Here is a 27,386-nt window from a genome sequence, read left to right as displayed (position 1 = left end):
GGTTGTAGAAGAATCAATCAATATCAGGTTTGATGATAAGCTTGGTTCTGAAAAACCAAAGCAGTTTGATAATTTTGCAGATTGTGATATTGATATATCAGAAGTTGTTGAGCCAAGAAGCAACGCATCAGAAGCAGAGCTCCTCAGAAGCAAAGAACCAGAAGATCAAGTATCAGCTTCTCTGGAGGATCTAAGCATTTCTGAAGAACCATCTGTCAGAAGATCATCCAGACTTATCTCTGGTCATTCAGAAGATGTCATTCTTGGAAAGAAGGATGATCCAATCAGAACAAGAGCATTCCTTAAGAACAATGCAGACTGTCAATTAGGTCTTGTATCTTTGATCGAGCCAACTTCTGTTGATCATGCTCTAGAAGATCCAGACTGGATAATTGCTATGCAAGAAGAACTGAATCAGTTTACAAGGAATGATGTTTGGGATCTTGTTCCTAGACCAGATGGATTCAATATAATTGGTACAAAATGGGTCTTCAGAAACAAGCTCAGTGAGAAAGGTGAAGTGGTAAGAAACAAAGCCAGACTGGTGGCTCAGGGTTATAGTCAGCAAGAAGGGATTGATTATACAGAAACCTTTGCACCAGTGGCCAGGTTAGAATCTATTCGTCTATTAATTTCTTTTGCCACTCAACATAACATCACTCTCTATCAAATGGATGTTAAGAGTGCCTTCTTAAATGGTTATATAGATGAAGAAGTTTATGTCCATCAACCTCCTGGTTTTGAAGACTCTATGTCTCCGAATCATGTGTTTAAACTAAAGAAATCATTATATGGATTGAAGCAAGCTCCCAGAGCTTGGTATGAACGCTTAAGTTCTTTCCTTCTAGATAATGGTTTCACTAGAGGAAAAGTGGACACTACTCTCTTTTGTAAAACCTTTGAAAAGGATATTTTAATTTGTCAAATATATGTAGATGATATTATTTTTGGAACATCTAATGCTACACTTGGAAAGGAGTTTGCTGAGTCTATGCAGGCTGAGTTTGAAATGAGCATGATGGGAGAACTCAAGTATTTCCTTGGAATACAAATAAATCAAACATCAGAAGGAACATATGTTCACCAAACCAAGTATGTGAAGGAACTTCTGAAGAAGTTTAATCTTCTGGACTGCAAAGAAGCCAAAACTCCTATGCATCCAACATGCATCCTAGGTAAGGATGAGGTAAGTAAGAAGGTAGATCAGAAGTTATACAGAGGTATGATTGGATCTCTTCTATATCTGACTGCTTCTAGACCTGACATTCTGTTCAGTGTTTGTTTGTGTGCTAGATTCCAATCAGATCCTAGAGAATCTCATTTAACTGCTGTTAAGAGAATTCTAAGGTATCTGAAAGGTACTACTAATGTTGGCTTAGTTTACAGAAAATCTAAAGAATACAACTTAGTAGGATTCTGCGATGCTGATTATGCTGGAGACAGAATTGAAAGAAAAAGTACTTCAGGAAGTTGCCAATTTCTTGGAAGTCATTTGATCTCCTGGTACAGCAAGAAGCAAGCAACTATTGCTCTATCAACCACAGAAGCAGAATATGTAGCTGCTGCTGGTTGTAGTACACAGATGCTCTGGATGAAGAGTCAGTTAGAAGATTATCAGATATTTGAGAGTAACATTCCTATATTCTGTGATAATACTTCTGCTATATGTTTATCTAAGAATCCTATTCTTCATTCAAAAGCTAAACATATTGAGATTAAACATCATTTCATAAGGGACTATGTTCAGAAGGGTGTCATATCTTTAAACTTTGTTGATACAGACCATCAATGGGCTGATATCTTTACAAAACCCCTGGCTGAAGATAGGTTTAAGTTCATTCTGAAGAACATCAGTATGGATTTATGCCCAGAATGAGAAGATGAGAAGTTCTCATGTATGAGTATCTTCTGAAATGAATGTGGAACATTCTTTTTAGTCAGAAGTTCTGATTGAAATCTTTTAGAAATTATGATTCGGTTATTACTAACGTTTCATTGTCTAAGTTGATTCAGAACCTCTTTTAAAGCAAAACAGCTGTTACGTTTTATCTCGGGATGGTAAACCTGTCGTTACTATTCATGGATAAGCGCGCGTGCAGTTGAAGGGACGCCGACCATAGGTAACTGTGCTAGTCACCTCATTTGTCTTTATTATCTCTCCTCACGTCACGTAACATTAAATGCTATTCATCATTCGTTTCATTTTATTTTTTTTAAATACTCTTCAAACTCTCTCTTTCCCTCTCATCTTTCTCTATCTCCTTGCATTCCTCATCAAGTTTTTCTCTCTCTCTCTCTCTCTTCCATATCAAACCCTACCTGTTCATTTTTCTGCAAACCCATCATGAACTCTTCATCAAGCCCAGGAAATAATGAAAATGATCAAAACAACAAAAGAAAAGCTGTTGAAACATCACCTTCCAAACCCAAAAAGATCAAAATCACCTATGATCCTCTCAAGGTGAATCCATTCGAAGCAATGTTGTCTGGAAACTATTCTAGACGTGTGTTTCATCCTCCTGGTGAAAGCCCTCCATCATCTCCATCTTCTTCCTCATCTTTCGACCTTCAAGACTCAGCTTCCTCTTCATCTAACCCTTCCTCTCCCTTGATCGATTCCGAAGAAATCTCTTCATCTTCACCTGCTGGGAATGCTGTCTCTGGTAAAGATGGTGGAAGATCTGCATCAGAACCAAGTCTCCCTGAAAGCCCGAGAAGCAGTCAATGAGGCGTTTCACTCCTTCATGGCATGTTGGCACAGACTTTGTCTTAGCTAGGGTCTTAGGATTTGGTCTTTGTAGTTTCCTTTCCGTGTTGCATCTGTTTTCCTGCATTCCTGTCTTGTAAACCTTTTTTGATTATCAATGAAAAAGTTTCTTTGATTTACATTCCAGTGATTCTATTTGTCGTTTTATACATCTGAATCTTTTTAAATTTTCTTTTTGATGTTATGACAAAAAGGGGGAGAAGATAAATGATAAATGATTTGATTAATCTATCAGTTGCTGGGTAAAGGCTCCCACACATTCACTAACAAGAACTGCAAGTTCTACATGGTTTAAGTGTTTTGCAGGTACAGAGAAGTGAAGTGAATCTTCAGAAGCAAACACTAGAAGCAAAACCATAAGAAGCGTTATTCTGTAAAAGGAATAAGCTCTTGGAAACTGAAGCAAGCTGAGTGCTGTCAAGCTTCAGAGATCAGAAGCAAGAAAGAAGAATGAATCAGAAGCACTGATAATAGAATTTGAATATCATTGTCTATCCTGTTCTGACAAAATTCTATTTGCTCTGATACATATAATGTTATGGCTCTGATACATTATTTGCTCTGATACATTATTTCAGCCTATATGGCTCTGATACATATAATGTGTTCAAACATACATTTTATGTTCTAACTCGTTCATGCTGACTTTTGTCGTTTAGTTTTTGTTCTGTAACATTTCAGGATGTAGAGATGCTCTGATGATGCTCTGGTACATTCAACAATGTTCTGATACAAATCTAGCATGAAGTGATGTTGGTAGACATTCAAAGTTCTGAAGCTATCCGAGGGAAGCAGAAATCAGAAGATGTGAATGTTCTAAAAGATCCAGAAAATTCAAGTTCTGAAGCTGTCCTGAATGGAAGCAGAAGTCAGAAGCTGTGAATGTTCTGAAGATCAAAGAAATTCAAGTTCTGAAGCTGTCCACGATGGAAGCAGGAATCAGAAGCTGTGAGTGTTCTAAGGATCTAAAGAAATTCAAGTTCTGAAGCTGTCCAATGGAAGCAGAAGTCAGAAGCTATGAATTCTCTGAAGGCAGAAGCTTATATGATCGTCTCTACCGAAATAATCAGGGAAGTCTTTTATCAAAGTTCTTCGAGTATTTATTTCAGGGGGAGATTATTTATCTCAGGGGGAGATTGTTAATCTCAGGGGGAGACATATTCATATGCTTATGCTATAGCTGTGTAATTTGTCTTTTGCCGTCTACTCTTTCTGATCGCAAATTCATATCATTTATATATGTTTTTGTCATCATCAAAAAGGGGGAGATTGTTAGAACAAGATTTGTTCTTATCAATTATCTTAGTTTTGATGATAACAATAATATGAATTTTGCTTAAGATAATATGGTACTCTAATCCAATGCAATTTCCCTTTCAGGAAATATATATAAAGAGTACGCATAATTCAGCGCTCAGAAGTTGTATCTCAAATGGTTCAGCATGCAACATCAGAACATGGTCTGGCAAGACATCAGAAGATGGTCGAAGCAGAATCAGAACATGGGTCTATGGAAGCATCAGAAGAACATGAGATCAGAAGCACTGAAGATCAGAAGATGGTATCACGCTCAGAAGCACTTCAAGGTCAGAAGATCAGAAGATGCTATGCACCAAGCTGTTTTGACTCTGATGATATTCAAACGTCGTATTCACAAACATCAGATCAGAAGGAAGTACAGGTGGCAGACTACGCTGACTGACAAAAGGAACGTTAAAAGCTACTAAAGGCTACGTCAGTAGACACAGCGTGAACAAGGCTCGAGGTAGTTGACAAAAGCGTATAACATTAAATGCGATGCTGTACGGAACACGCAAAGCATTAAATGCATTCAACGGTCATCTTCTCAACGCCTATAAATATGAAGTTCTGATGAGAAGCAAGGTTACCAATTTCTACATCTATTCTGTGAATATCAAACTTGCTGAAACGCTGTTCAATCAAAGCTCAGAATCTTCATCAACTCACTACATTGCTGTTGTAATATATTAGTGAGATTAAGCTTAAACGATAAGAGAAATATCACAGTTGTGATTATCGCTTTTAAGAAGCATTTGTAATACTCTTAGAATTACATTAAGTTGTAAGGAACTAGAGTGATCAGTGTGATCAGTATACTCTAGGAAGTCTTAGCAGTTGGCTGAGCAGTTTGTAACTAGAGTGATCGTGTTGATCAGAATACTCTAGGGAAGTCTTAGGAGTGAACTAAGCCTAGAGTGATCGTGTTGATCAGTAGACTCTAGAAAAGTCTTAGAGGGTATCTAAGCAGTTGTTCCTGGAGTGATCAGTGTGTGATCAGAAGACTCTGGAAGACTTAGTTGCGGACTAAGTGGAAAACCATTGTAATCCGTGCGATTAGTGGATTAAATCCTCAGGTTGAGGTAAATCATCTCTGCGGGGGTGGACTGGAGTAGCTTCGTTAACAGCGAACCAGGATAAAAATAATTGTGCATTTTATTTTTATCGTCCAAGATTTAAAGTCACACTTATTCAATCCCCCCCCTTTCTAAGTGTTTTTCTATCCTTCACGAACCGTAATCCTCCCTACCAAATCTAGTGTCAATCACAACTGAACCAAGTAACGATCAGTAACTACTGAATCTCTTTGACTTCAATAGTTTGAACGTTTGAGTGCTAACTTTACAAATCCTAGTTGTTCCGCCATATCTAAAGCTGTCAGCGGGGTATCAAACGAGTTCATTCTCCCAACATATATTATTTTTGTTCCACCACACAACAAAAATATTATATCATTATATCATAAAATTAAAAAGAATCAACCGTCTTCTCCTTTAGCCTTCCATACATTACTAATGCAACAAATAAAAATAAAAGAAAACATAAATAAAATCATGACTGAAACTCTAAACTCTTTGCAAAAAAAACTTATTACAACAAAGATAATAACCCCTTGAAGTTTAGTTCATTTGATAGAATTACTAATAATTATAAAATTCAAAGTTTACATAGTGAAACCTCCATCTACAGCTATAATTTGTCCGGTTATGTGTGAAGAAGCTGGAAGACAAAGAAATGCAACCAATCCTGATATGTCCTTAGATTCTCCCATCCTACCAACCGGCGATTTAGACACTATATCTTCAACCACATTATCCACTCCCTCAGATAATTTCTGTAACAAGAGAAATCGTATCGAAATCACATGAGCTTAATAAATAGAGATTAAAAACATTATATCAGGATATGTATATATACCATAGCATTTTCTAAAAGTAAGGTCTTGACAGGTCCAGGTGCCACAACATTCGCCCGAATATTATCCTTTGCCCATTCCGATGCTACGTTCTTAGCAAACTGATTCATAGCTCCTACATAGAATTTTATTAAACTGAAAATACTAATCATCTTTTACAATTCAGTTCATAGTTATAGGATATATATGTAAGTAAATAAACACACCTTTAGAAGCTGCATATGCAGAAGAAACATCAAAGGCTTTCAGACCTCCAATTGAGGATATGAATACTATGCTTCCATATCCGGATTCTTTTAGAAGTGGATGTGCAAGTTGACACAAATGGTAACCAGACACAAAATTCGTATTCATTATAGTTGCTACATCTTCTTGGGTATAATCTAAGATAGATTTAGGAGTAAATGTCCCAGCATTGTTCACCTAACAAACATTGTTAATCAGTATAAATAGTTAAAGAAAAATTTAGAGTGAATTATTCATTATTTTTCAAATCGAATGTGTATGATAAACTCTTACTAGAATATTGAGTTTTCCATTAAACACTGATGCAACAGTTTCCATTAATTTTTCACGTTGGTCACGGAAAAGTAAATCACATACTGATCCTGTTACATTAAACCCTTTTCTTTTCCAGTCTTCCAAACATTTGTTAACATCATCTTCGTTACGTGAACATATATGCACTGCTGCTCCAAATTCTGCTAACTCTTCAACAATAGCGTACCTAATTCATAATACAAAAGAGAGAAAAAAATGAACATGATAAATTACATGTTCTCAAAAGAGAGAAAATTTGTATAAGAACTGACCCTATGCCTCGGGTTCCACCGGTCACTAGAGCTGTCATTCCTTGGAGTGACCATCTTTTATCTTTGAAGCTGCTCAACTTTGTTTCTGCCATTTTTCTTGTTAATTACTTGTAAACTTATCAATATGTTTTGGATGTGAATTTGAAAGAAATAATAGGAAATAAATATATGGACAAGACAAATGTGGACAAGCATTGGGACAAAAAATCTGATATATACAAAGTTCACGTAACATATGTGTGGTTCAAAATATATATGCAGATAAAATACAAGATTAATAATTTAAAGACTCGTTTGTTACTTGTCTATTTCCGATAAAGAACATTCTAAATTTTTGTAATCATCAAATTAATATATAAAAACCTGTTATGAATAAAGATTAATGTGGATGTCCATTCTTATTCTTCTTTTTCATCTTCCTATTCCCCATTAATATATGTGATTTTCCATCTCACTTGGATCCTATAAATAAGACCCATATAGTGATGTAAATGATACTTTTAGAAGAAGATAATACAATATTAGTTTCTCCATTCTCTTCCTCCCTTTGATCTCTCTATTGTTTTAGTTAGTTTTATAACACGTTATCAGCACGATACTCTACAACACGAGTGATGATATAGCCAGGTTCTACGTTATTTTTCTAATCTTAATATATTTGAACCAATATAATATAATTCATGATTTTGTTACTATTTTTTCTTCATATAAATATATTTATTTTTTTATATATTTTGTAGAGAAATTGATTTACCTTGTACAATAATATTAGATTTCTTTGATCATTCTTGTTAAATTCCGGAAGAATTTAACATTAAAGCATTTCTATATGTTTTCCCGGAATTAAATTTTAACACATAAAAGTGTTAATTTAATATTCAAGCATCCCTGAAGGATTGCACAAAGAATAATTTTTCTTGACCGTTGTTTATGGAAATAGTTTGTGATGTGATATTTGTAGAACTAAAAACTAATATTAAACTATCTCCAAATTATTGTTCAAAGATTGAGTTTAATTGATTATTGTGTTTATCAATAATTGATGAATTCCAGAAGAATTCAACGTCCAATCACCTTTAAAAGGCCGCATCTATAATATTATTGAATTCTAGAAGGATTGCATCTGTTAAGTTAAAAATTTGAAAAATGATTGCATCACCTATATTATCGAATTCTAGATGGATTTGATCAATAATAGTGAAGTATTCCAGAAGGATTTCACAAAGAAATTTGTGTGTTTTTATGTAAAAGAATTGTAATATACTCATAAAATGTTTGTCATTCCAGAAGAATGACATGGGTGACTCTAACACATCCCAGAAGGAACTATATATATTTTTGGATTATTGTAATTTTCTAGCATTTGGCTATGTTAAAAACTTATTAAATTTGTTAGAGTATAAATTATTTCATAATTAGAATTATAAATCTATATATTTCATCTATATATACGATGATATAATTTTAGTGATATGATTTTGTATGATTTTGATAATTATATGATAATATGTTCATATGCATGTGTATGATTAAAGTGTTAAATCATGAGATATTATTAGGATGGTCAATGTTTGAGGATACAATTTCTTTATTCACATTATTTCTAAATATTAATATTTTAACAAGAGAATTAAAACATTGCAATCTATTAAAGAATATATCAATAGTCTATAGTTACTACATATTTTAAATTTGTTATAATAGTGCTTAGATTTCTCATATAAATCTTAATTATACTGTTCATTCCTTTTTACAAGTATAGTGTATGGATGACATGTGTTAGTCCATCTTAAAGGCACACGAAAGTAAGCTCATATTTTGATAGAGTCGAGATTCCAATGAACTTTAATCATTTATATTTCCTTTTTGTGTGGTCTCTTTATGTCTTGGCAAATATTTTTGTCATAGATAATTCACATGAATTATATTGGAGGTATTGAATATCTTTGTATTACACAAATGAATTTGGACATAAAATGTATAATAGAAAATCTATCGGCTTTTCCCTCGGGCTTGTACTACACTTATATTAGTACAATTTAAGCACATGTCATTGTAAACCAGTAGTTTATAAATTACACTTAAATGTGTCGTTGGTAAAACCGGTTGGGTCATCTCGGATATAATATGATGCGAATAATTTGTATTGAAGAACCAGAAGTTTCTTCAATCCAGTCAATTTTTGTGTGTTTCTAAAGGAAAAAAAATGAGAAATTGCGTTTTTATGACATTAATTGTTGCATCGACTAAAATATCATGCATATGTCTCTACTCACAACCAGAATTTTGTGAAATTATTTTCTCAACTAATTAGACTAAGATCTTGTTTTCTGGATTTTTCTATAGAAATTCCTGTATAAGTATCACATATATTATTAAAATTGATATTGAATATCATGTAATATATGTTCATAAAAAGAAAATGGACCTGAAGATACATTCTTTAGACGTCTAAAGTTAATTATATGGTTGATACTTATGAGATCATCAATTCTATATATTTGAAACACCCGAAGTATGATATTAAGATCTTTATTCGCATTAAGCCAACAAGATTCTAATACTATATCTTAGTCCTCCCTAATTTATTTTAATACTTCTCATCTAAGTGAATATTTGGATGTGTTGTGTATATTCCAATTGCTCCAATATAATACATTAAGATGAGTCATGAAAGAATATTGAAAAAATATAATTAATATGCCTCTCAATTTTGAGGATATAATTTGAGAAAATAATCAAACACTTGATTGCAGCCCAGTAGGCTGATTATCACTTGATAAATTAATTTTCCCAAAATTAGGGGGAGGGAATAAGCATCTGAAATCATGAACAAGAAGTTCAAATGAACAGCTGAAATCATGAATACGAAGTTCAAAAGAACAATTTAAAATAAATTGTTGTCTTGATCCTCGTACAAATCAATATGAACCAAAAGTTCAAAATATTATTCATTTGCAAAGTTTGTGAAATAAATTATCAGCTGATAATACTCCACTCAAAGTGGATTCTCCTATTGGATAATATAATATTGCAAATGAGTTTTTGTTGCGCCTGAAGCGTGATATGAAAGTCGGTTCCAATGTTAAAAGTCTTCTTCTAAGAAAAGAAACTAAAGATGACCCAAGTGAGGATATGAAAATGCTAAGAGCACTTTGACCTAATTTAATTTTCAGTTCCAGGAACAAATCAAGTACTTGAAATATGAAATAAAGAGATCTCGATAAATTATGTCATGGATGAAATGGAATGGAACCGAAATTGAGATAACCAAATAAAGTCAATATTGACAATGTCTTTCCCAGTCAAAAAAAAAAAAATATTGACAATGTCTTTGTATACAATATAGCGCTAAAAGTGATCAATGATAACGAGGATCATGAGTCAAAGTCTATTAAAGATTGTAGACTAAGTGAGAATTGGCCAAAATAAATATATTCAATTGAAGAAGAATTAAACTCACTTTACAAGTGACTCACTTTTGGACCTGTAGTCCGAACACCTCAAGGTGTGAAACTAATTGGGTATAAATGAGTCTACTATCTAGCAATCAAAACAATAGTCCTGCACATTTACATTATTGCCCTTCCTTTTTAACTAATTTTCTACCTAAGGGTTAGTTTGGTCATTTCATAAACCAACTATTTTTCTACACTTCCCACATATCCTCACCTTTTCCTTTTCTTCTTTTCATTCAAATTTCAAATTTCCCCCCACATTTCTTTTTCTTACACTTACTTTCTTACATTTCAACTTTCTTATTCATATTTATTTTCTTATTTTTCTTACACTACTCATATTCTATCTCACTTCTCTCTCCACATTTATTTTTCATTTCATTTCTACTTACTTTTCTCTCTCTTTCTCTCTTGCATTTTTCTCTCCAATATTTTCACTTTTATTTTAATTTTTTCGCTCACAATTTTAATAAATTGAATTAACATAATTATTAAAAAAATTATTTTCAAATGTCAAAATGATTCATAATTATTAAAAAAATTATTTTTACATGTCAAAATTTCTACTTTTCTCACGGATCACTATGAACAAAATACATATTTTGTTTTAGTTGACATTATACTTATTTGAGACACAAAATTCTTATTTTCAAATGTCAAAATTTTCTATTTTTCTCACGGGGCACTATCAATAAAATAATCATTTTATTTTAATTAATCATTATCTTTATTTGAGACACAAAATTTTATTTTCAAATATTCAAATTAAATTTAAATTATTATTATTCATTTTATAATTAAATAACTCATTTCAAATTTAGATGTATATTTAAATAAAATCTATATCATATTAAATAAATTTGTAACAGGACACGATCAGTTAAATTTACGCAAAATTTTTTTTTGATAAATATTGCTTTCAATATGCATTTGAATACAAATTTACTATACAAAATTATTTTAACCTATACAAACTCATGAATATCATTAATTTTTTATACAAATTATTTTTTCGCTCACAATTTTAATAAATTGAATTAACATAATTATTAAAAAAAAATATTTTCAAATGTCAAAATTATTCATAATTATTAAAAAAATTATTTTCACATGTCAAAATTTCTACTTTTCTCACGGATCACTATGAACAAAATACATATTTTGTTTTAGTTGACATTATACTTATTTGAGACACAAAATTCTTATTTTCAAATGTCAAAATTTTCTATTTTTCTCACGGGGCACTATCAATTAAATAACCTATTTATTTTAATTAACAATTCTTATTTGTAACGGAACACGATTAGTTAAATTCACACAAATTTTTTTTTGATAAAAATTGCTTTCAATATGCATTTGAATACAAATTAACTATACAAAATTATTTTAACCTATACAAACTCATGAATATCTAATTTTTTATATAATTATACTTATCATTCAATATTCTAAATATCTAAACAAACTATATATACAATATCAAATAAATGTACCCGTGCGGCAGCACGGGTAGTTTACTAGTTTTGTGAAAAAGAAAAGAATGATATAAAGTTTGATTTATTTCTCAATTATTTTCACAAAGACCTAATATGTATTTGTATAAAACATATTCACCTGTAGTGGATTCAATCGATTTTTGAAAATTAATTAGCCTTGTAACACATGAAGGGCTTAATTTGAACATGATGGATGTAATGGCATCTTATTTATATGGTTCACTTAATAGTGACATTTACATGAAACTCCCTGAAGGGTTCAATATACCAGAGGCACATAATTGTGGATCTCGAGAAAACTACTACATCAAATTGAACAAGTCTCTCTATGGGCTGAAAGAATCTGGATGCATGTGGTATAATCGCCTCAGTGAATATTTACTAAATGATGAATATACAAATAACTCAATTTGTACTTGTATTTTCATAAAATGATGTGGAGAATAATTCGCAATACTAGTTATCTATGTGAATGACATACATATTATTGGAACTCCTAGAGAGCTTCCAAAAGCTATAAATTCCTTAAAGAAAGAGTTTGAGATGAAGGACCTAGGAAAAATAAAATTATGTCTAGGCTTAAAAAATTGAGAATTTGGATAATGGAATATTTGTACATCAGGAAGGTTATATAGAAAAGTGTTGAAACACTTCTATATGGACAAATCCCATTCGTTGTCTACTCCAATGATTGTTATATCATTAGATGTAGAGAAAGATCCTTTCAGGCTTCAAGAAAATGATTACAAAAATTGCTTGGTCCTGAAGTACCATATCTTAGTGCAATTGGAGCAATGTACCTTGCTAATTATACACGTCTCGATATATTGTTTGTGGTCAATCTATTACAAAGATACAATTATTCGCCTACACGAAGACATTTGAACGGAGTCAAACATATACTTCGAGATGCTGGTTACTTGTCAGATTCTCACAATAGTAGATCAAAAACAGGTTATTTGTTTACATGTGATGGTACAACCATTTCATGGAGATCTATGAAACAACTCATGGCAACAACTTCATCAAATCCTGCATAACTATTAGCACTACATGAAGTCACTTCCAAGAAGAAATTTTAAGCAACTACTACAAATAATATCGTCTCACATGTAAATGTCTGCATGAGGGAGAGAAATACATATGTTTTGCACTCTTTTTTCCTTCACCGTGGTTTTTCCCATTGGGTTTTCCTGGTAAGGTTTTTAACGAGGCAATTCACATTCAAAGGATATTGTACTCTTTTTCCTTCACTAAAATTTTTCTCACTGGGTTTTTTCTAGTAAGGTTTTAACGAGGCATATCCTCAATGGACATCCAAGGGGGAGTGTTATGAATAAAGATTAATGTGGATGTCCATTCTTATTCTTCTTTTTCATCTTCCTATTCCCCATTAATATATGTGATTTTCCATATCACTTGGATCCTATAAATAAGACCCATATAGTGATGTAAATGATACTTTTAGAAGAAGATAATACAATATTAGTTTCTCCATTCTCTTCCTCCCTTTGATCTCTCTATTGTTTTAGTTAGTTTTATAACAAAACCAAATTTATTAATAGTACTGTACATTTTAAATTTATTATGCATAATTTTAGTATTGGTATGAAAGTTACTATGAATAACCAAAATGAGGAATGAAACACAAAGGATAGAGGAAACTCAGGGAGCACAACAAAAAAAAATGTATAAATTGTGACACACTTATAGCTGGTTTGTTGGAATCGGTGAATGAGGTGAGGGAAGAAGTCCGGAATCATTTTAAATTGAAGTTTTCTGAATCGGAAGTGTTGAGGCCGGTGTTGGATGGAATTGTTTTCAAGGCACCAGTACAAAAAATACTTTTTAAATAAGTTAAATATGACTTTTTAAATCAGTTAAATATGACTTTTTAAATCGGTTTGTGTTTCGATTTAATTCTGAACGATTTAAAAAAGTTGTTTGTGTTTAAATCGGTTTAGGATCCGATTTAAAATATTTTATTAAATCGGTTAGTATGATTTAGAAGTGCTTATTTAAATCTGTTTGACACATTTAAAAAAACATCAAAAAGTAATGGAATTTTTTAAATCTATTTGACTTGATTTAAAATGTGAAATTTAAATCGGTTCACTTGATTTAGATATTATTTTTTTTAAATCGTTTGTTCCAATTTAAAATCATAATGTCGTTTTTTTTACTAATTATGGATAATATAAAATCTTGTTTCTACCGCAATATTGTACAATAATTAAAAAATTATGAATAATATAAAAATTTATCACAACCAATTACTAATAAAATATTTCATACATAATCATTAATACAAACAATACCTTAAAATAATGTTTTAAATAAATTCCATCATTTTTCAATTAGTCAGAAAACTATGTTACAAACAGTATCATGGAACTAAATGCCTCTTGTCAAAACCAAACTATGAGGCCTCCAACAAAATCACAAAAACAAATGGCAGTTATGAGGCCTACGACAAAAGCACAAAAACAAATGACACCGACCTATGATTTCCATTTTTTACCTAACCAAATTACTTCAAGTGGATTCTAAATTAAAATTTGCACAACGTTCTTGAACATTCGTAATGTCATCCTCATGAAATGGTGTTGAGTCTCCAAATATCTGAATAAATATTAAAAAATATTAGAATATTGTATTAACATTAAATAAGACATTTAACACATACTTGAAATTTTTTGTTACATACCTGGTTCCATGAATTAATAATCCCAGCAGATACAATGTTCAACATATGTATCATAACATAATAGCCACACTCATAACTGAAAGATTGTCTATGACACTACAATGACCATAAATTATAGTAAGTAAATAGTATATACAAAAATTATTAATAAACTTTAAATTATTTATTAAATGATTAACTTACTTTGAGATTAATGTTCCATGTTGGTTTTCTCTGTTTTCTCGAACCTTTCAACCTATTATATCCATCTATGGCTCTACGGTAATAAAATATATTCATTAAATTTGTATTCTAAAACATAATAAATTATATGTAAGGTAAATAAATTATACTTACGAATCAACAATAAAAACAATGTTTTTATCTGGCTTCAACCCCATCGAACATAGGAAGACTACATTTTGTTTCTTTGGCTCAATAATGAGCAATTGCCAATGATGACTACATTCCATGGGAAACAAAAATTAAATGTGTCGACTTCAATTGCTAACTCATAACATGGAAGAGATTACGGGCTGCCAAATCTCAATACAATTTTGAATATATGTGATAAGTAAAAAGATACTATGAAGATTCTGATACACTTACTTGTTGAGGTATGGTACAAAAAAACAGTCTTTGTCATTCTCAAACAACTTTTCAGTTATGTGAGACTGAGAACTAGCTCGATCATTTTGTGGTTGAATGAAATTTTGATCAATGAAACCATACATGTTACTCTTGTCCAACTGAGTACAAAGTTGTTTTATATACCTAAAGTCAAACACCAAATTTGAATCAATAATATATCAACATGCAAGTCAAATATTTTTTATACTAGTGAAATGCAGAGAAAAAGGCTATGCAAAGGTCAAGCAAGTCAACAGGGGCGGAGCTACTAACAATTGAGAATATAAACACCAAGTTAGAGTAGAAGTTATGGATTTTTGTTGCAAATATATATATATATATATATATATATATATATATATATATATATATATATATATATATATATATATATATATATATATATAACATTATAGATTATAATTTTATATATTATTTATCATATAAATGTTCTATTAATCATTCTATTTTATTTTAACAGTCCGACTGATTTAACACAGGATAGCTATCACTAATTATAATTCTAACAGTCCAAGCATATATTTACTAACATAGCAGCTCAACATTCAAATTAACTCTCCTAACAATCAACTAACATTAACTTCTAATATTTTCTAAATTAAACTAAACTAAAATTTTAACAATCCAACCTCCTAACTATACTCTTTCTACTCAATTTCATTAACAATTTTCATCAAAGCTTCGAACTCATATTAGTTAATACAAAAACAATAACATTACACTCAATTCACTGTCTCATTCAACAAGTTCTATAACAATTAAAAATTCCTCCTAACACTAAACTGATTCCACATTCTAACATCAACAATAACTAACTGAATTTCCTCTAATTTCTACTAACATTCAATAAAAACTTAACTAACTTCATCACTAACAGTTCTAATATTCTAACAGTTCCATATAACTAACATAGCTAGTTCCTAAACTGGAAACACATGTGTTAAACAACTAACAAACAGACCTGTAACAATACAAAAAATCTGAGAAAGTATAATTTGAATATCACAGAAATTGCAGCAACAATTTTTATCAAGTAGAATAGTCATCGTGGTTCACATAAATAAAAAAGGAACATCAAAAATGATTTAGAAATGTACTTACAACAGCCATATACGTAGAATAGAGATATGTAAATCTTGTGTCTTCATACACAACTCCTTAATATCTTTGATTGGGAGATAAAAAAAATCATCCCCTTCCAACTTGAACTTCACAGCATCTTTTCGCGATATTATCTTTAACATCAATTTTTCAGCACCCGTGTTTTCAGATTCTGACCTTTTAGATGGAATGGCATCTTTTTTATTTCCTTCAACATCCTAAACAATTAAGATAAAATATTAGGCATCATAGGATAATCATTATATATTGAAATAGAAAATGGACACAAATATTGAATACCTTATTAGTAACAAGACGCAAAAGTCTTTTCGGCCATTGAATGAAATTGTTGAGGGCCTCACCAACCTTTGTCACCTCATCTGTGGGCATTGGGACTTGGACATTTGAATCTAGCACCTTGGTTACCGCCACCCTTGCCATATCATTATCTAACAATTGATTATGTATGATGGGCCCCAACTTATACACATTTGCATATGCCACTACATGATGTTTCTTATCAACATATAATTCACACTCTTCAGGGATATCCTCCTCATCCTCTTGTATATGCGGAATTGCTGAACAACTACCATTCGTGCTCGCATGTATAATGGTATTAGGAGAACAAACTGGGAAATTTGGGTATTGTTGAGAAAAAGCCGGCATTGACGATATGTCCCGCATCACTTGTTCACGAATCTCCTTTGTAAGCACTAATTTTATGGCCTCTATTTGTGTGCTATTTAAAACAGGTGAGGTAGAGGCAACATTATGAGGATGTGGACCAAAATAGTCTCGAATTCCCACACCTCGACCAACACCACGAACACGTCCAGGGTGTTCAGGTTGCCCAATCGCTTCCGTCAAGATATCTTGACGTCCTTGAGGAACAAAGCTTCCTTCAGCTGCTTTTTGAACCAGAGAATCCTACATAATATAAGAGATAAACCAAGCAATAACAAAACAAACCTCATTTTCTATATTTAAATTAAACTCAACATCTAAATTCAGATTGTAGCAAGATAAATGACGTTACAATTTCTGAGATGGTAGCAAGATAAATGGTGTACCTTGTAAGACATTATAACATAAAAGAAATAATATTAGCACAATGTGAGTTAATAACAATAAAGAATAACTCGCTGGCTAACTCATCTCTTAACCCAAATACGGTTTGATAATTTCAAATAAAGTGCAAATTGGAAATTGCAGATTCTATGAAAAAGTAACCCAAGGCTTATTTTATGTCCCTCCATTGAATAAATATATGTACTGCATAATAAAAACATACAGGCATCTTAACACTAGGTATACAAATATATTTTTAAGCTTTCCAATGGCTAATAGTAGGGTGATATTTAGATGTTGCATTGCACAATACCATGTGCTTATATAATACTTCATGGTTAGTAAAATTCATTCCAATTATTATAACCAGCAGATGTGGGGGTATTTATTACAAGCCTAAACCATGATGTGGGGGTATTTATTACAAGCCTGAACCATTTTCCCCATTTTTCTTTTCTCCTATTATAAATAACACACCAATTAAAGAAAATACTAAAAATAATCTTGATTGATAAACTGAATCTCAAGTCCAACTAACCAAAAAAGAAGGATCCTCTCGCATCTTCTTAAACTTCTCCCATGTTTCCTCTTCAAGAAAAGGATACTTTTCAAGTGGAGATGTGTCACTCAATTCTCCATCATTTAAGTATCTTCTGGTTAGGGCCGTTTTAAATGCCCTCCAACGCTCACCCGCATAGGAAATCCATTTGCTTTTCAATACTCCAATATCGGTATCACGGATTTCCCATTGTTCCTACATCACACAAAAAATAAAATAGTTAGTGTTTGAAAATAATACATTTAAGTACTACATTTAGAAATAATTATTTATATTATACCATGATATCGTCCCAAACGTGATCCTTCACTTTTGAATCTACATTATCCCAATATTCCTCCAAAATGTTGACTTTGTTTTGAGCAATGGCACCCACATGACTTTTGAACTTTTTTCTTTTTTCCCCTAAAGGTATTTTGGTCCTTGGATCGAAATCAATTGGTATCTTTACACCATTCTCACGTAAACACAATTTTTTCATTCGTGTGCCACGTCTACCCCTCTTTTTGGTAGGCCGAGTCTCATTCTCTTTTTGTGAAGGAGCTGATGGATCATCCATGTGTCTGCATTAAAAAAACATATTAATAATGAATAAATTTTCATATATGGATTAAAACTAAAGTTAAGAAACAAAGTAAAAACTCTTGATAAACTAAAATGTACCATATATGGATATAAACTATATACTTTCAAAGATTTTCATGATTGGACATTTTCCCATATTCCTTCTTCATGATCATCACGGGTGGCATATACGTCATCTGCTATAGTTTCCTCAATAGAAGTAGGCTTCCTTTGAGAAAAAGGACTCTCAAAAATATCTAGGGTTGAATATAGACTCTCATTAGGCTCATGTATATTTTTACCTTGAAGAACCACTGGCCACTTTTTGTTAAAAGGATCACAAACATAAAACACTTGTTTTGCTTGAGATGCCATAATAAAGGGCTCGTCTGTATAAGTTTCCTTTTCAAGATCCACTAATGTAAAACCAAATTCATCAGTTTTGACACCACTGTTTATGTCAATCCATTTACATTTAAAAACAGGAACTTTAAATTTAATGAAATCAGCTTCCCAAATCTCTTCAATGATTCCAAAATAAGGTATAGATGCCATAACTGGATTTTTATGTTTTGAACTAGAAAAGTGCATGGACTCAGCTACGACCATCACCCCACTGTTTTGTACGACGCTTTTGGTCTCATGCTCGTTGTTTTGATTGGTACCAAGAATATGGTGATGTTGTTGTATTTAATACCACATACAAGGTAAATTCTTATGAAATGCCATTTGGAATTTTTGTGGGTATGAATAGTCATGGAAAGACTATACTTTTTGGATGTGCACTCTTACGAAATGAAAAACTTCTGTATTTCGTTGGTTAATGAAGGTAACTTCTAAGCTTAATTTCATAATTTTTACTTATATAATTTGTTGTTGTATCATTATTTTTCCTAATTACATAATTTTTTTGTAGACTTTTATATCATTGATGAAGAAGCCACCAAAGACTATATTAACAGATCAAGATCCATGGATGAAAGAAGCAATTTCAAAAGAGTTTCCATCAACAAAACATGGTTTTTGCATATGGCACATCACATTCAAATTTAGTTGTTGGTTTAATGCTATACTCCGAGACAAATATCCAAAATGGTGTTCTGATTTTTATGGCTTGTATAAGTTGGAGACACGCGAAGAATTTGAGCATCAATGGCCAAAAGTTGTTGCTAAGTATAACTTGCAATCAAATAAACATGTGAAAGGATTGTATGAAATTAGAAGTTTTTGGGCACTAGCTTATCTTCGTGACTATTTCTTTGGTGGAATGACAACCACTGATAGGTCAGAGAGTATTAATGCATTTATCAAAAGATTCATAAATTCTCATACAAGTTTAAGTGATTTTACAAAGCAGGTATGTTCTGGTTTCTAAAATATTATTATATTTATAATCTCATACAATTATGTTTTGATTAATTTAAATTAATTCCAGGTTGATTTAGCAATCAATGACATTAAGCAAAAAGAAGAGCATGATATAATGTTAGAAAAATGCAAAAGATTGAACATGAAGTTGATGTCACCTTTGCAAGAGCAAGCTCATAGTCTTCTTACAGGTTTTGCTTTTCAAAAGTTTCAAGAGGAGTTTGAAAGGTCCATCCAATATTCAATTCATCATGAAAATGGTAATGTGTTTGTGTTGCGGTATTATAAAGATGCTAATAGTAGAAAACACATGGTATTTTGGGATGGTAAAATAGCTACATGTAGTTGTAAGCACTTTGAGTTTTGGGGGATATTATGTCGACACATTCTCAGTATTTTTCTTCATAAAGATTGTCATGAAATCCCTTCTAATTACTTGCCTTCACGATGGAGACTTCAAGTATCACATGAGGATGATGTAGTAAATCCTCAACCAATCAATGTTGTGTTTGATGACCAAATAATATGTTACAACAATGAAGCTCATGAGGATGATATTGTTCAATGTCCTCCAATTTCCAAAACAAAAGGTCGTCCTAAACGAAGACGTCTTAAAGGTGGAAAAGAGCTTTCACATACCATGAATACTTGTGGATTATGCAGAGGTGCTGGACATAATATTGCAACATGTCCTCTAAAAGAAAATATTCAATTTTCTGTTCACACTAAAAACAAGAAGAGCAAAATTTGTAAAGATACAAATTTGAATCCAATTCTTCTACCAAAAACTTAGGTACATATCTTTTTTTATAAATATTATTTAATTTTATATTTTTAATTTGTTAATTAAAACTATTTTTTTTTTCTATTTTTATAACAGGAAGAAAGATGATGATATATGTATCAAGATCATCCATTAATCTTTCGCTTTTTATTTGGGATAATTTCTATTAAAAAAAGTTGTACTGGAATGATATATTTGGAACTGTAATTTATTTTGCTACATTATTATACTTTAAAGCATTTTAATTTTGTATTAAAAATTTTCAGCTTAACTCTAATTTGCAGCGAATATATTATTATAATTTAAAGTAAATTAACTTTAAGCTAATTTAATATTGAAAAGAAAAAATAAAATAAAACTAGACCTAACGTAGCTATTTTATTTCAAAGGGTAATTTAGTCCTAGTCACCCTTAGCAAACATAAATTTTAATGCTTTAATTACTATAATTAATTATCATAAATAAATAGGTGAAATCAACTATCATTAATTATACCTTATCATGTGCCCTTGGGGCACAAGATAGCAAGACCCTTAAAAAAATTATAAACTTTAACTATTGCAATATAGTTTTTATAATTACAAATTCACCCTAATTGATGCATTAAATTGCACAACTTTATAGGAGTAGCTTGATTAAAGTAAGTTGGTGCTCTTAAATATTCTATTTGATTTTTCTTTTAACTTTTTATCTCCACGAATTTCCATTCGAAATTAATCAAGACAATAGTGATGCAAATTTTTTTATTCAGTTTTATACAGTTTTTATTTTTATAAAATAGCGGTGCAAATTTATATAATTTTTATTATGTTTTATATAATTTTTATTTTTATATAATAGTGGTGCAAATTTATTTTGGCGTTCATAATTTATATAATTTTTATATTTATCAAGATGATTTTTTAAACATTAGTGATGTAAAATTTTTTCTTACACATTTAATTGAATAAAATTAAATAGATATTATAAATATATTTTAAAAATAAATAAAAACTTGGTAGTATATTGTATAATAATTTGATCTACAAAAATTCAGCACATATCAATTTACAATATTTACTTGATTATGTTTGTCATTTTAGTGTAAATTTTTTGACTTTACTACTTAAAAGATATTGTTCAAATTATTCATGAAATAAATATAAAATAGTTATTAATAATAAAAAATTATTATTTATTTTTAAAAAACTAGACTCATGTTCACTCTCGATTTAACTTCATTAAATCAATAAATAAATATGAATATTAAATCAATTTATGATGTTTAATTAATTTTAAATTCTGTACATTTGAATTTCGAATATACTTTCAATTTGATTTGAATTTTAGCAAAGAGAAATAGTAAATTTTAAGGATAATATAGTCCTAAAATAAATTTAATTAAATAATTTTATTTTATTTTAAATATAATAAATGAATTAATAGTTTATTATATATTCCTTTTTTTGTCAAGATTACTTTCTTTTTAATGCGGTAATGTCTTTTGTAATTTACTTTATTTTTTAATTAAGTAATACATTAATTTTAAAAACTTGAAATTAGTAATTTGCCTCCTTATATTTTTTATTTTGTTTCATAGAGAAAACCCACCCACTTAAATTTATAAGCAGTAAATTATATTTTAAATTGATTGTCAATCATTTCAATATATATTTTGTTAAAGATTTTTATATTAAATTTATAATTTAGATTTATTAGCATCTTTTCAAATATAATAAATGAATTAATATTTTTTTTTAATATTTTTTTTATTTTTTAAAATATCAAAAATAAAATATTTGTAAGTTTATTATAAAAGAAAAAAATGGTCACCTTTATATATTACTTTTAAATTGTAAAGTTGATAAAAATGAACAGAAGGTAGACGTAGTAATACTAACCATCCAACAATGAAAAGAAAGTTTAAATTCTGTTAAAAGAAAGATTGAGGAGACAATTGAATTGGAAATGAAAATCTGCATTTAATGTATTTTGGTTATATTTGCAATTATATAAGAGTAGTTTTTAATGTTAATACTAAAATAAAGTGACCACATGGACCTATCAACCATTGACATCTAAGTTGGGTAAAACTACCCAACTTTTTAAAGAGGGTAGATAAGAATTTGCCTATATTTTAGGTTAGGAATGAAAAATGTGAAGGGAACATGCACCGTGACAAAGAGTTAGGATGGCTGGAATTGTTAGATGGAATTGGCTATAGTGAGGCAAGGTTTTTGTGTGATTTTTCGGTGTCTCCCGCTCCCCTAATTGTTAGAAATAGTCCCTATTTATAATGTTTAGATTAGGGTTTTTTTCCTAATAGGCCTAGTGCCCAATTAACCTAATAACCCAAAATAAGCTAAACCAAAATTGATAATAATAATCTTATTATAATATTAACCCTGAATAAAAAAATAAAATACTAATTATCCTAATTCTTAATCCTAATAATAATAATAACCTTATTAACAAGCCTGAAACTAATATAATTAACCCCTAATTAATTAATAAAAGGTTAATAATAATTCTATTAATATTAATAATAATAATCCAAATAATAGCTAATAATAATAACTATATAATGAAAACTAAATTATAATAGACTATATAAAAAAAAGGACAAGTGAAAGAACCCTTAGAATGAGATATATGGGCTAATATTTTTGGGCCTAAATTCCTGCTAACCACACATCTTTATTTAATTAAAGAGAATTTTATAAGAGGTCAGGTTTAACAATAGATATGTTAAACCCCACAGCCCTTAATTTTAACACCTTTAATAAATTAAAAATGCGAATCTTATTGGATAAATTTTGGGGTATGACAACTGAATCAACCAAACCAATCATCTGAAATGTTTTCATATCCTGTATTTGACAAGAAGAGGCATTAAAGATAAGTTGACAATTTAGAGACTGACACAATTTGGAAGCTGAGATAAGATTTAGTTGAAATTCAGGAGAGTATAGGACATTTGTAATATATAACTGAGGTGAAAATTCAACATTGCCAGCATAATTGACTAACACATAATTGCCATTAGGTAAATGTACCTTAAGAGGTTTAATGTGATAGAAAGAAGTAAAATAAGAGATAGATGAACAAATGTGATCATTTGCTCCAGAATCAAGAAGCCAAACAATTTTATTATGACTTACAGAACAAGTAATGATACTAGGGGTACCTGACTGGTGAGTCTCACCTGATGAAAGATCAGCATGAGTGGAAATGGAAGTGTGGACTTGGTTTGAGCTTGAGCCAGTTTCAGGACCTGCTGAAGGAATCAAGTTAGCTTGTTGGAGTAAAGTCATGAGCTGATCATACCTCTCTTAAGTAAGACCAGATGTGGTTTCTTGTTGAATGTTCTCAGAATTATTGGATTGAGACTCAATGTTGTTGCTGGAAGAATGAGGTTTGTTGATATTTGGATGTCCATGCTTCTGGTAGCAAAATTCAATGGTGTGACCATACTTGTGGCAATGTGTACAATATCTGGAGTTACCTCTACCATTGTTAGAACCTCTACCACGGCCAAAGGGTCGCTTTGAATCAGAAGCATTAGCAAGAATGGAATCATCCATGACAGGTGTAGAGCTGCAATTACTCTCTTCTTGTGCCACTAAGGAATAAACTTTATTGATGGAAGGTAAACATTCCATAAGCAGAACCTGAGTCTTGACGACAGAAAACTGATCATTCAATCCAGTAAGGAACTGAATAACTTGATCTTCAAGAATGTATTGTCTTGCAGAGCGCATAGCATCACATCGACATGGAAGGTGACAAGTGCATGAAGGTATGGGACTATAAGCATTGATTTCATCCCAAAGAGCCTTCATCTCGATGAAATATGCAAGACAGTTTTAGAACCTTGTTTCATGTTATTCAACTGAAAGCGCAAATGAGCGATACGAACAAGATCGATCTTGGAGAATCTTTCTTTAAGATCAGTCCACACATCAATGGAATTTTCATGAAACATAATAGTTTGAGCAACAGAATCAGAAACAACATTGATTAACCAAGAATTTACCAGATGATTGCAGCGTTCCCGTGCTGCACGATTCATATCATCATATTCTGGAATCTCCATGGATCCATCAATGATGGCAAGCTTGTTCTTTGCGCCAAGTTCTCGACGCATTGCCCGACTCCAAATTGCGTAATTGTTGCCATCGAGTTTGGATGCAATTGTAACGGAATTAGGACCATCGCTTGGATGAACATAGAGAGGAGAATCGGTTTGTGCCGGAGGAGGAGCTTTAGGTGGCATGGCGAACAAGAATCAATGGAAGGTGGTGCAACGGATCGAAGAATAGCAGAGTTTCAAAGTGAAACTGGTGGTGAAATCATATAGCTTCAAAATCACGCAACACAGAAAAGGTTGCCAAAGGAAAAACGAAGCGAGCAAAGAAAATCAACGATGAAAGAAACCAAGAAACTTGAGGAAGAAAGAAAGAAAAAAATCGCTCAAGATGCTTGCAAAGAAGGTGAATGAAGATCAGAGAATTTCTCTCCAAGAGAGAGCTCTTGATACCATGTTATGAGATGAAATCTAATCTTCATTACTTTGATAAAGCTGGTACAAATGATATATATATATATATATATATATATATATACAGCATGAGTAGTAGGATAGCTATGATGGTAACTCCATACAATACCATAACTACTTAAAACTAACAGATAACTAACTATACTACATGTACAAAACAGTTAGTTATCTCCTTCTATTTTATCATGGTGCAATAAAGACAATAACCCCTTGAAGTTTAGTTCAATTGATACAATTTCTAATAGTTTTAAAATTTGAAGTTCACATAGTGAAACCTCCATCTGCAGCTATAATTTGTCCGGTTACGTGTGAAGATGCTGGAAGACAAAGAAAAGCTACCAATCCTGATATGTCCTTAGATTCTCCCATCCTACCAACCGGCGATTTAGACACTATATCTTCAACCACATTATCCACTCCGGCAATTAATTTCTATAGAAAGGAAAATTGTAATAGAAATTATATCAGCCTAAAAAAATGAAATTATAAACATTATATCAAAATAATTTCAGAGGATATATATACCATAGCACTCTCTAAAAGTAAGGTCTTGACAGGTCCAGGTGCCACAGCATTAGCACGAATATTATCCTTTGCCCATTCCAATGCTACGTTCTTAGTAAACTGATTCATGGCTCCTACATAGATATTCAAAATACTAATTATTTTCTGCATAGATATTCAAAATTATATATATGAATATAAGCAAACACACCTTTAGAAGCTGCATAGGCAGAAGAAATATCCAAAGCTTTTAAACCTGAAATTGAGGATATGAATACTATGCTTCCATATCCGGATTCTTTTAGAAGTGGATGTGCAAGTTGACACAAATGGTAACCAGACACAAAATTGGTACTCATTATAGTTTCTACGTCCTCATCGGTATAATCTAGGATAGGTTTAGGAGTAAATTTTCCCGCATTGTTTACCTAACAATTTGAGAAATTCACTCGTCAAACATTGTTAATCAATATGAATAGTTAAAGCAAAATCTGATTTGAATGATAAGTTCTTACTAGTATATTGAGTTTTCCATTAAAGACTGATGCAACAGTTTCCATTAATTTTTCACGTTGGTCGCGGAATAGTAAATCGCATACTGATCCTGTTACATTAAACCCTTTGCTTTTCCACTCTTCCAAACATTTGTTAATATCATCTTCATTACGTGAACATATATGCACCGTTGCTCCAAATTCTGCTAACTCTTCAACAATAGCGTACCTAATTCATAATAATACAAAAGAGAAAAAAAAAAAATTAGCATGATGAATTGCATGTTGCCATAAGGGATAAAATTTGAATTAGAACTGAAATTGACCCTATCCCTCGGGTTCCACCAGTCACTAGGGCTGTCATTCCTTGGAGTGACCATCTTTTATCTTTGAAGCTGCTCAACTTTGTTTCTGCCATTTTTCTTGTTAATTACTTGTAAACTTATCAATATGTTTTGGATGTGAATTTGAAAGAAATAATAGGAAATAAATATATGGACAAGAGAAATGTGGACAAGCATTGGGACAAAAAATCTGATATATACAAAGTTCACGTAACATATGTGTGGTTCAAAATATATATGTAGATAAATACTAGATTAATTATCCAACACTTATTTGTTGCTTATCTATTTCCGGTAAAGAGTATTTTAAATTTTTTTAGTCATCCTCCTTACTATATAAAAACCAAATTTATTAATAGTATTGTACATTTTAAATTTATGGGTTAAATCTATTTTTAGCCCCTATAAATATGCGACCCTGCATTTTTAGACCTTATAAAATTTTTCTTCAATGAATGGTCCTTCTAAATTTTTTATGCATGCAATTTCAGTTCCTGCTATTTTCTAAAATTTTAAAAACTGTTTAATTATCCTTTAATTTTTAAATTTTTGAATAATTCTTTTTATATATGTTTAGAATACTGTAAAATATTTATTTACCAAGTTTTAGAATTTTTTAAAACGAGAAGAATTAAATATGAATTTTTTAAATTTAAAAAAATAATGATAAAAGCAATGAAAATCTCAACCTAGAAATTAAATTTTGAGTTTCTTTTTTTTCCAGGAACTTTTTATAACATTATGAACATGTCTGCAAAATAATCATTCTAAAATACACATTGGTTTGACAGTAGAGACTGAAACTAGGTGCATAATAATTTTATAAGGACCATTCATTGAAGAAAAATTTTATAGGGAATAAAAATGCAGGGTCACATATTTATAGGGGTTAAAAACATATTTAACCCTAAATTTATTATACATAGTTTTATTATTAGTATTGAATTATTTAGAGAGGTAATTAATGAGTGAA

At 30.9% G+C, this 27,386-nt stretch overlaps 2 protein-coding genes and 1 pseudogene across 3 annotated transcripts; 1 reads left to right on the top strand and 2 right to left on the bottom strand.

The window, feature by feature from the left end:
• Positions 1–5,552: 5,552 nt before the first annotated feature.
• On the bottom strand, positions 5,553–6,979 carry LOC131611825 (tropinone reductase homolog At5g06060-like). Of its 2 annotated transcripts, XM_058883686.1 has the most exons (5): positions 6,794–6,977; positions 6,501–6,708; positions 6,188–6,404; positions 5,984–6,096; positions 5,553–5,900 (listed from the first exon to the last, which is right to left on the bottom strand). In XM_058883686.1, the coding sequence occupies exons 1-5, from the start codon at positions 6,883–6,885 to the stop codon at positions 5,730–5,732; spliced, it is 801 nt and encodes a 266-aa protein (XP_058739669.1). In that variant the 5' UTR covers positions 6,886–6,977; the 3' UTR covers positions 5,553–5,729. The 2 variants fall into 2 exon arrangements, with proteins under 2 accessions (XP_058739669.1, XP_058739670.1); XM_058883687.1 differs by lacking the exon at positions 5,553–5,900 and having other exon boundaries at positions 5,984–6,082; positions 6,794–6,979.
• Positions 6,980–18,667: 11,688 nt separating this feature from the next.
• On the top strand, positions 18,668–20,540 carry LOC131614059 (protein FAR1-RELATED SEQUENCE 11-like; annotated as a pseudogene).
• A 4,734-nt stretch (positions 20,541–25,274) lies between these two features.
• On the bottom strand, positions 25,275–26,571 carry LOC131609288 (tropinone reductase homolog At5g06060-like). The gene is made up of 5 exons (XM_058880983.1): positions 26,396–26,571; positions 26,091–26,298; positions 25,787–26,003; positions 25,597–25,709; positions 25,275–25,503 (listed from the first exon to the last, which is right to left on the bottom strand). Exons 1-5 carry the CDS (start codon positions 26,485–26,487, stop codon positions 25,333–25,335), a joined length of 801 nt encoding a protein of 266 aa, XP_058736966.1. The 5' UTR covers positions 26,488–26,571; the 3' UTR covers positions 25,275–25,332.
• Between the last annotated feature and the right edge of the window lie 815 nt (positions 26,572–27,386).

Source organism: Vicia villosa, linkage group LG6 (assembly GCF_029867415.1).
Source record: "Vicia villosa cultivar HV-30 ecotype Madison, WI linkage group LG6, Vvil1.0, whole genome shotgun sequence".
NCBI classification, from domain to species: Eukaryota; Viridiplantae; Streptophyta; class Magnoliopsida; order Fabales; family Fabaceae; genus Vicia; species Vicia villosa.
This window is presented reverse-complemented; position numbering and strand designations above follow the sequence as displayed.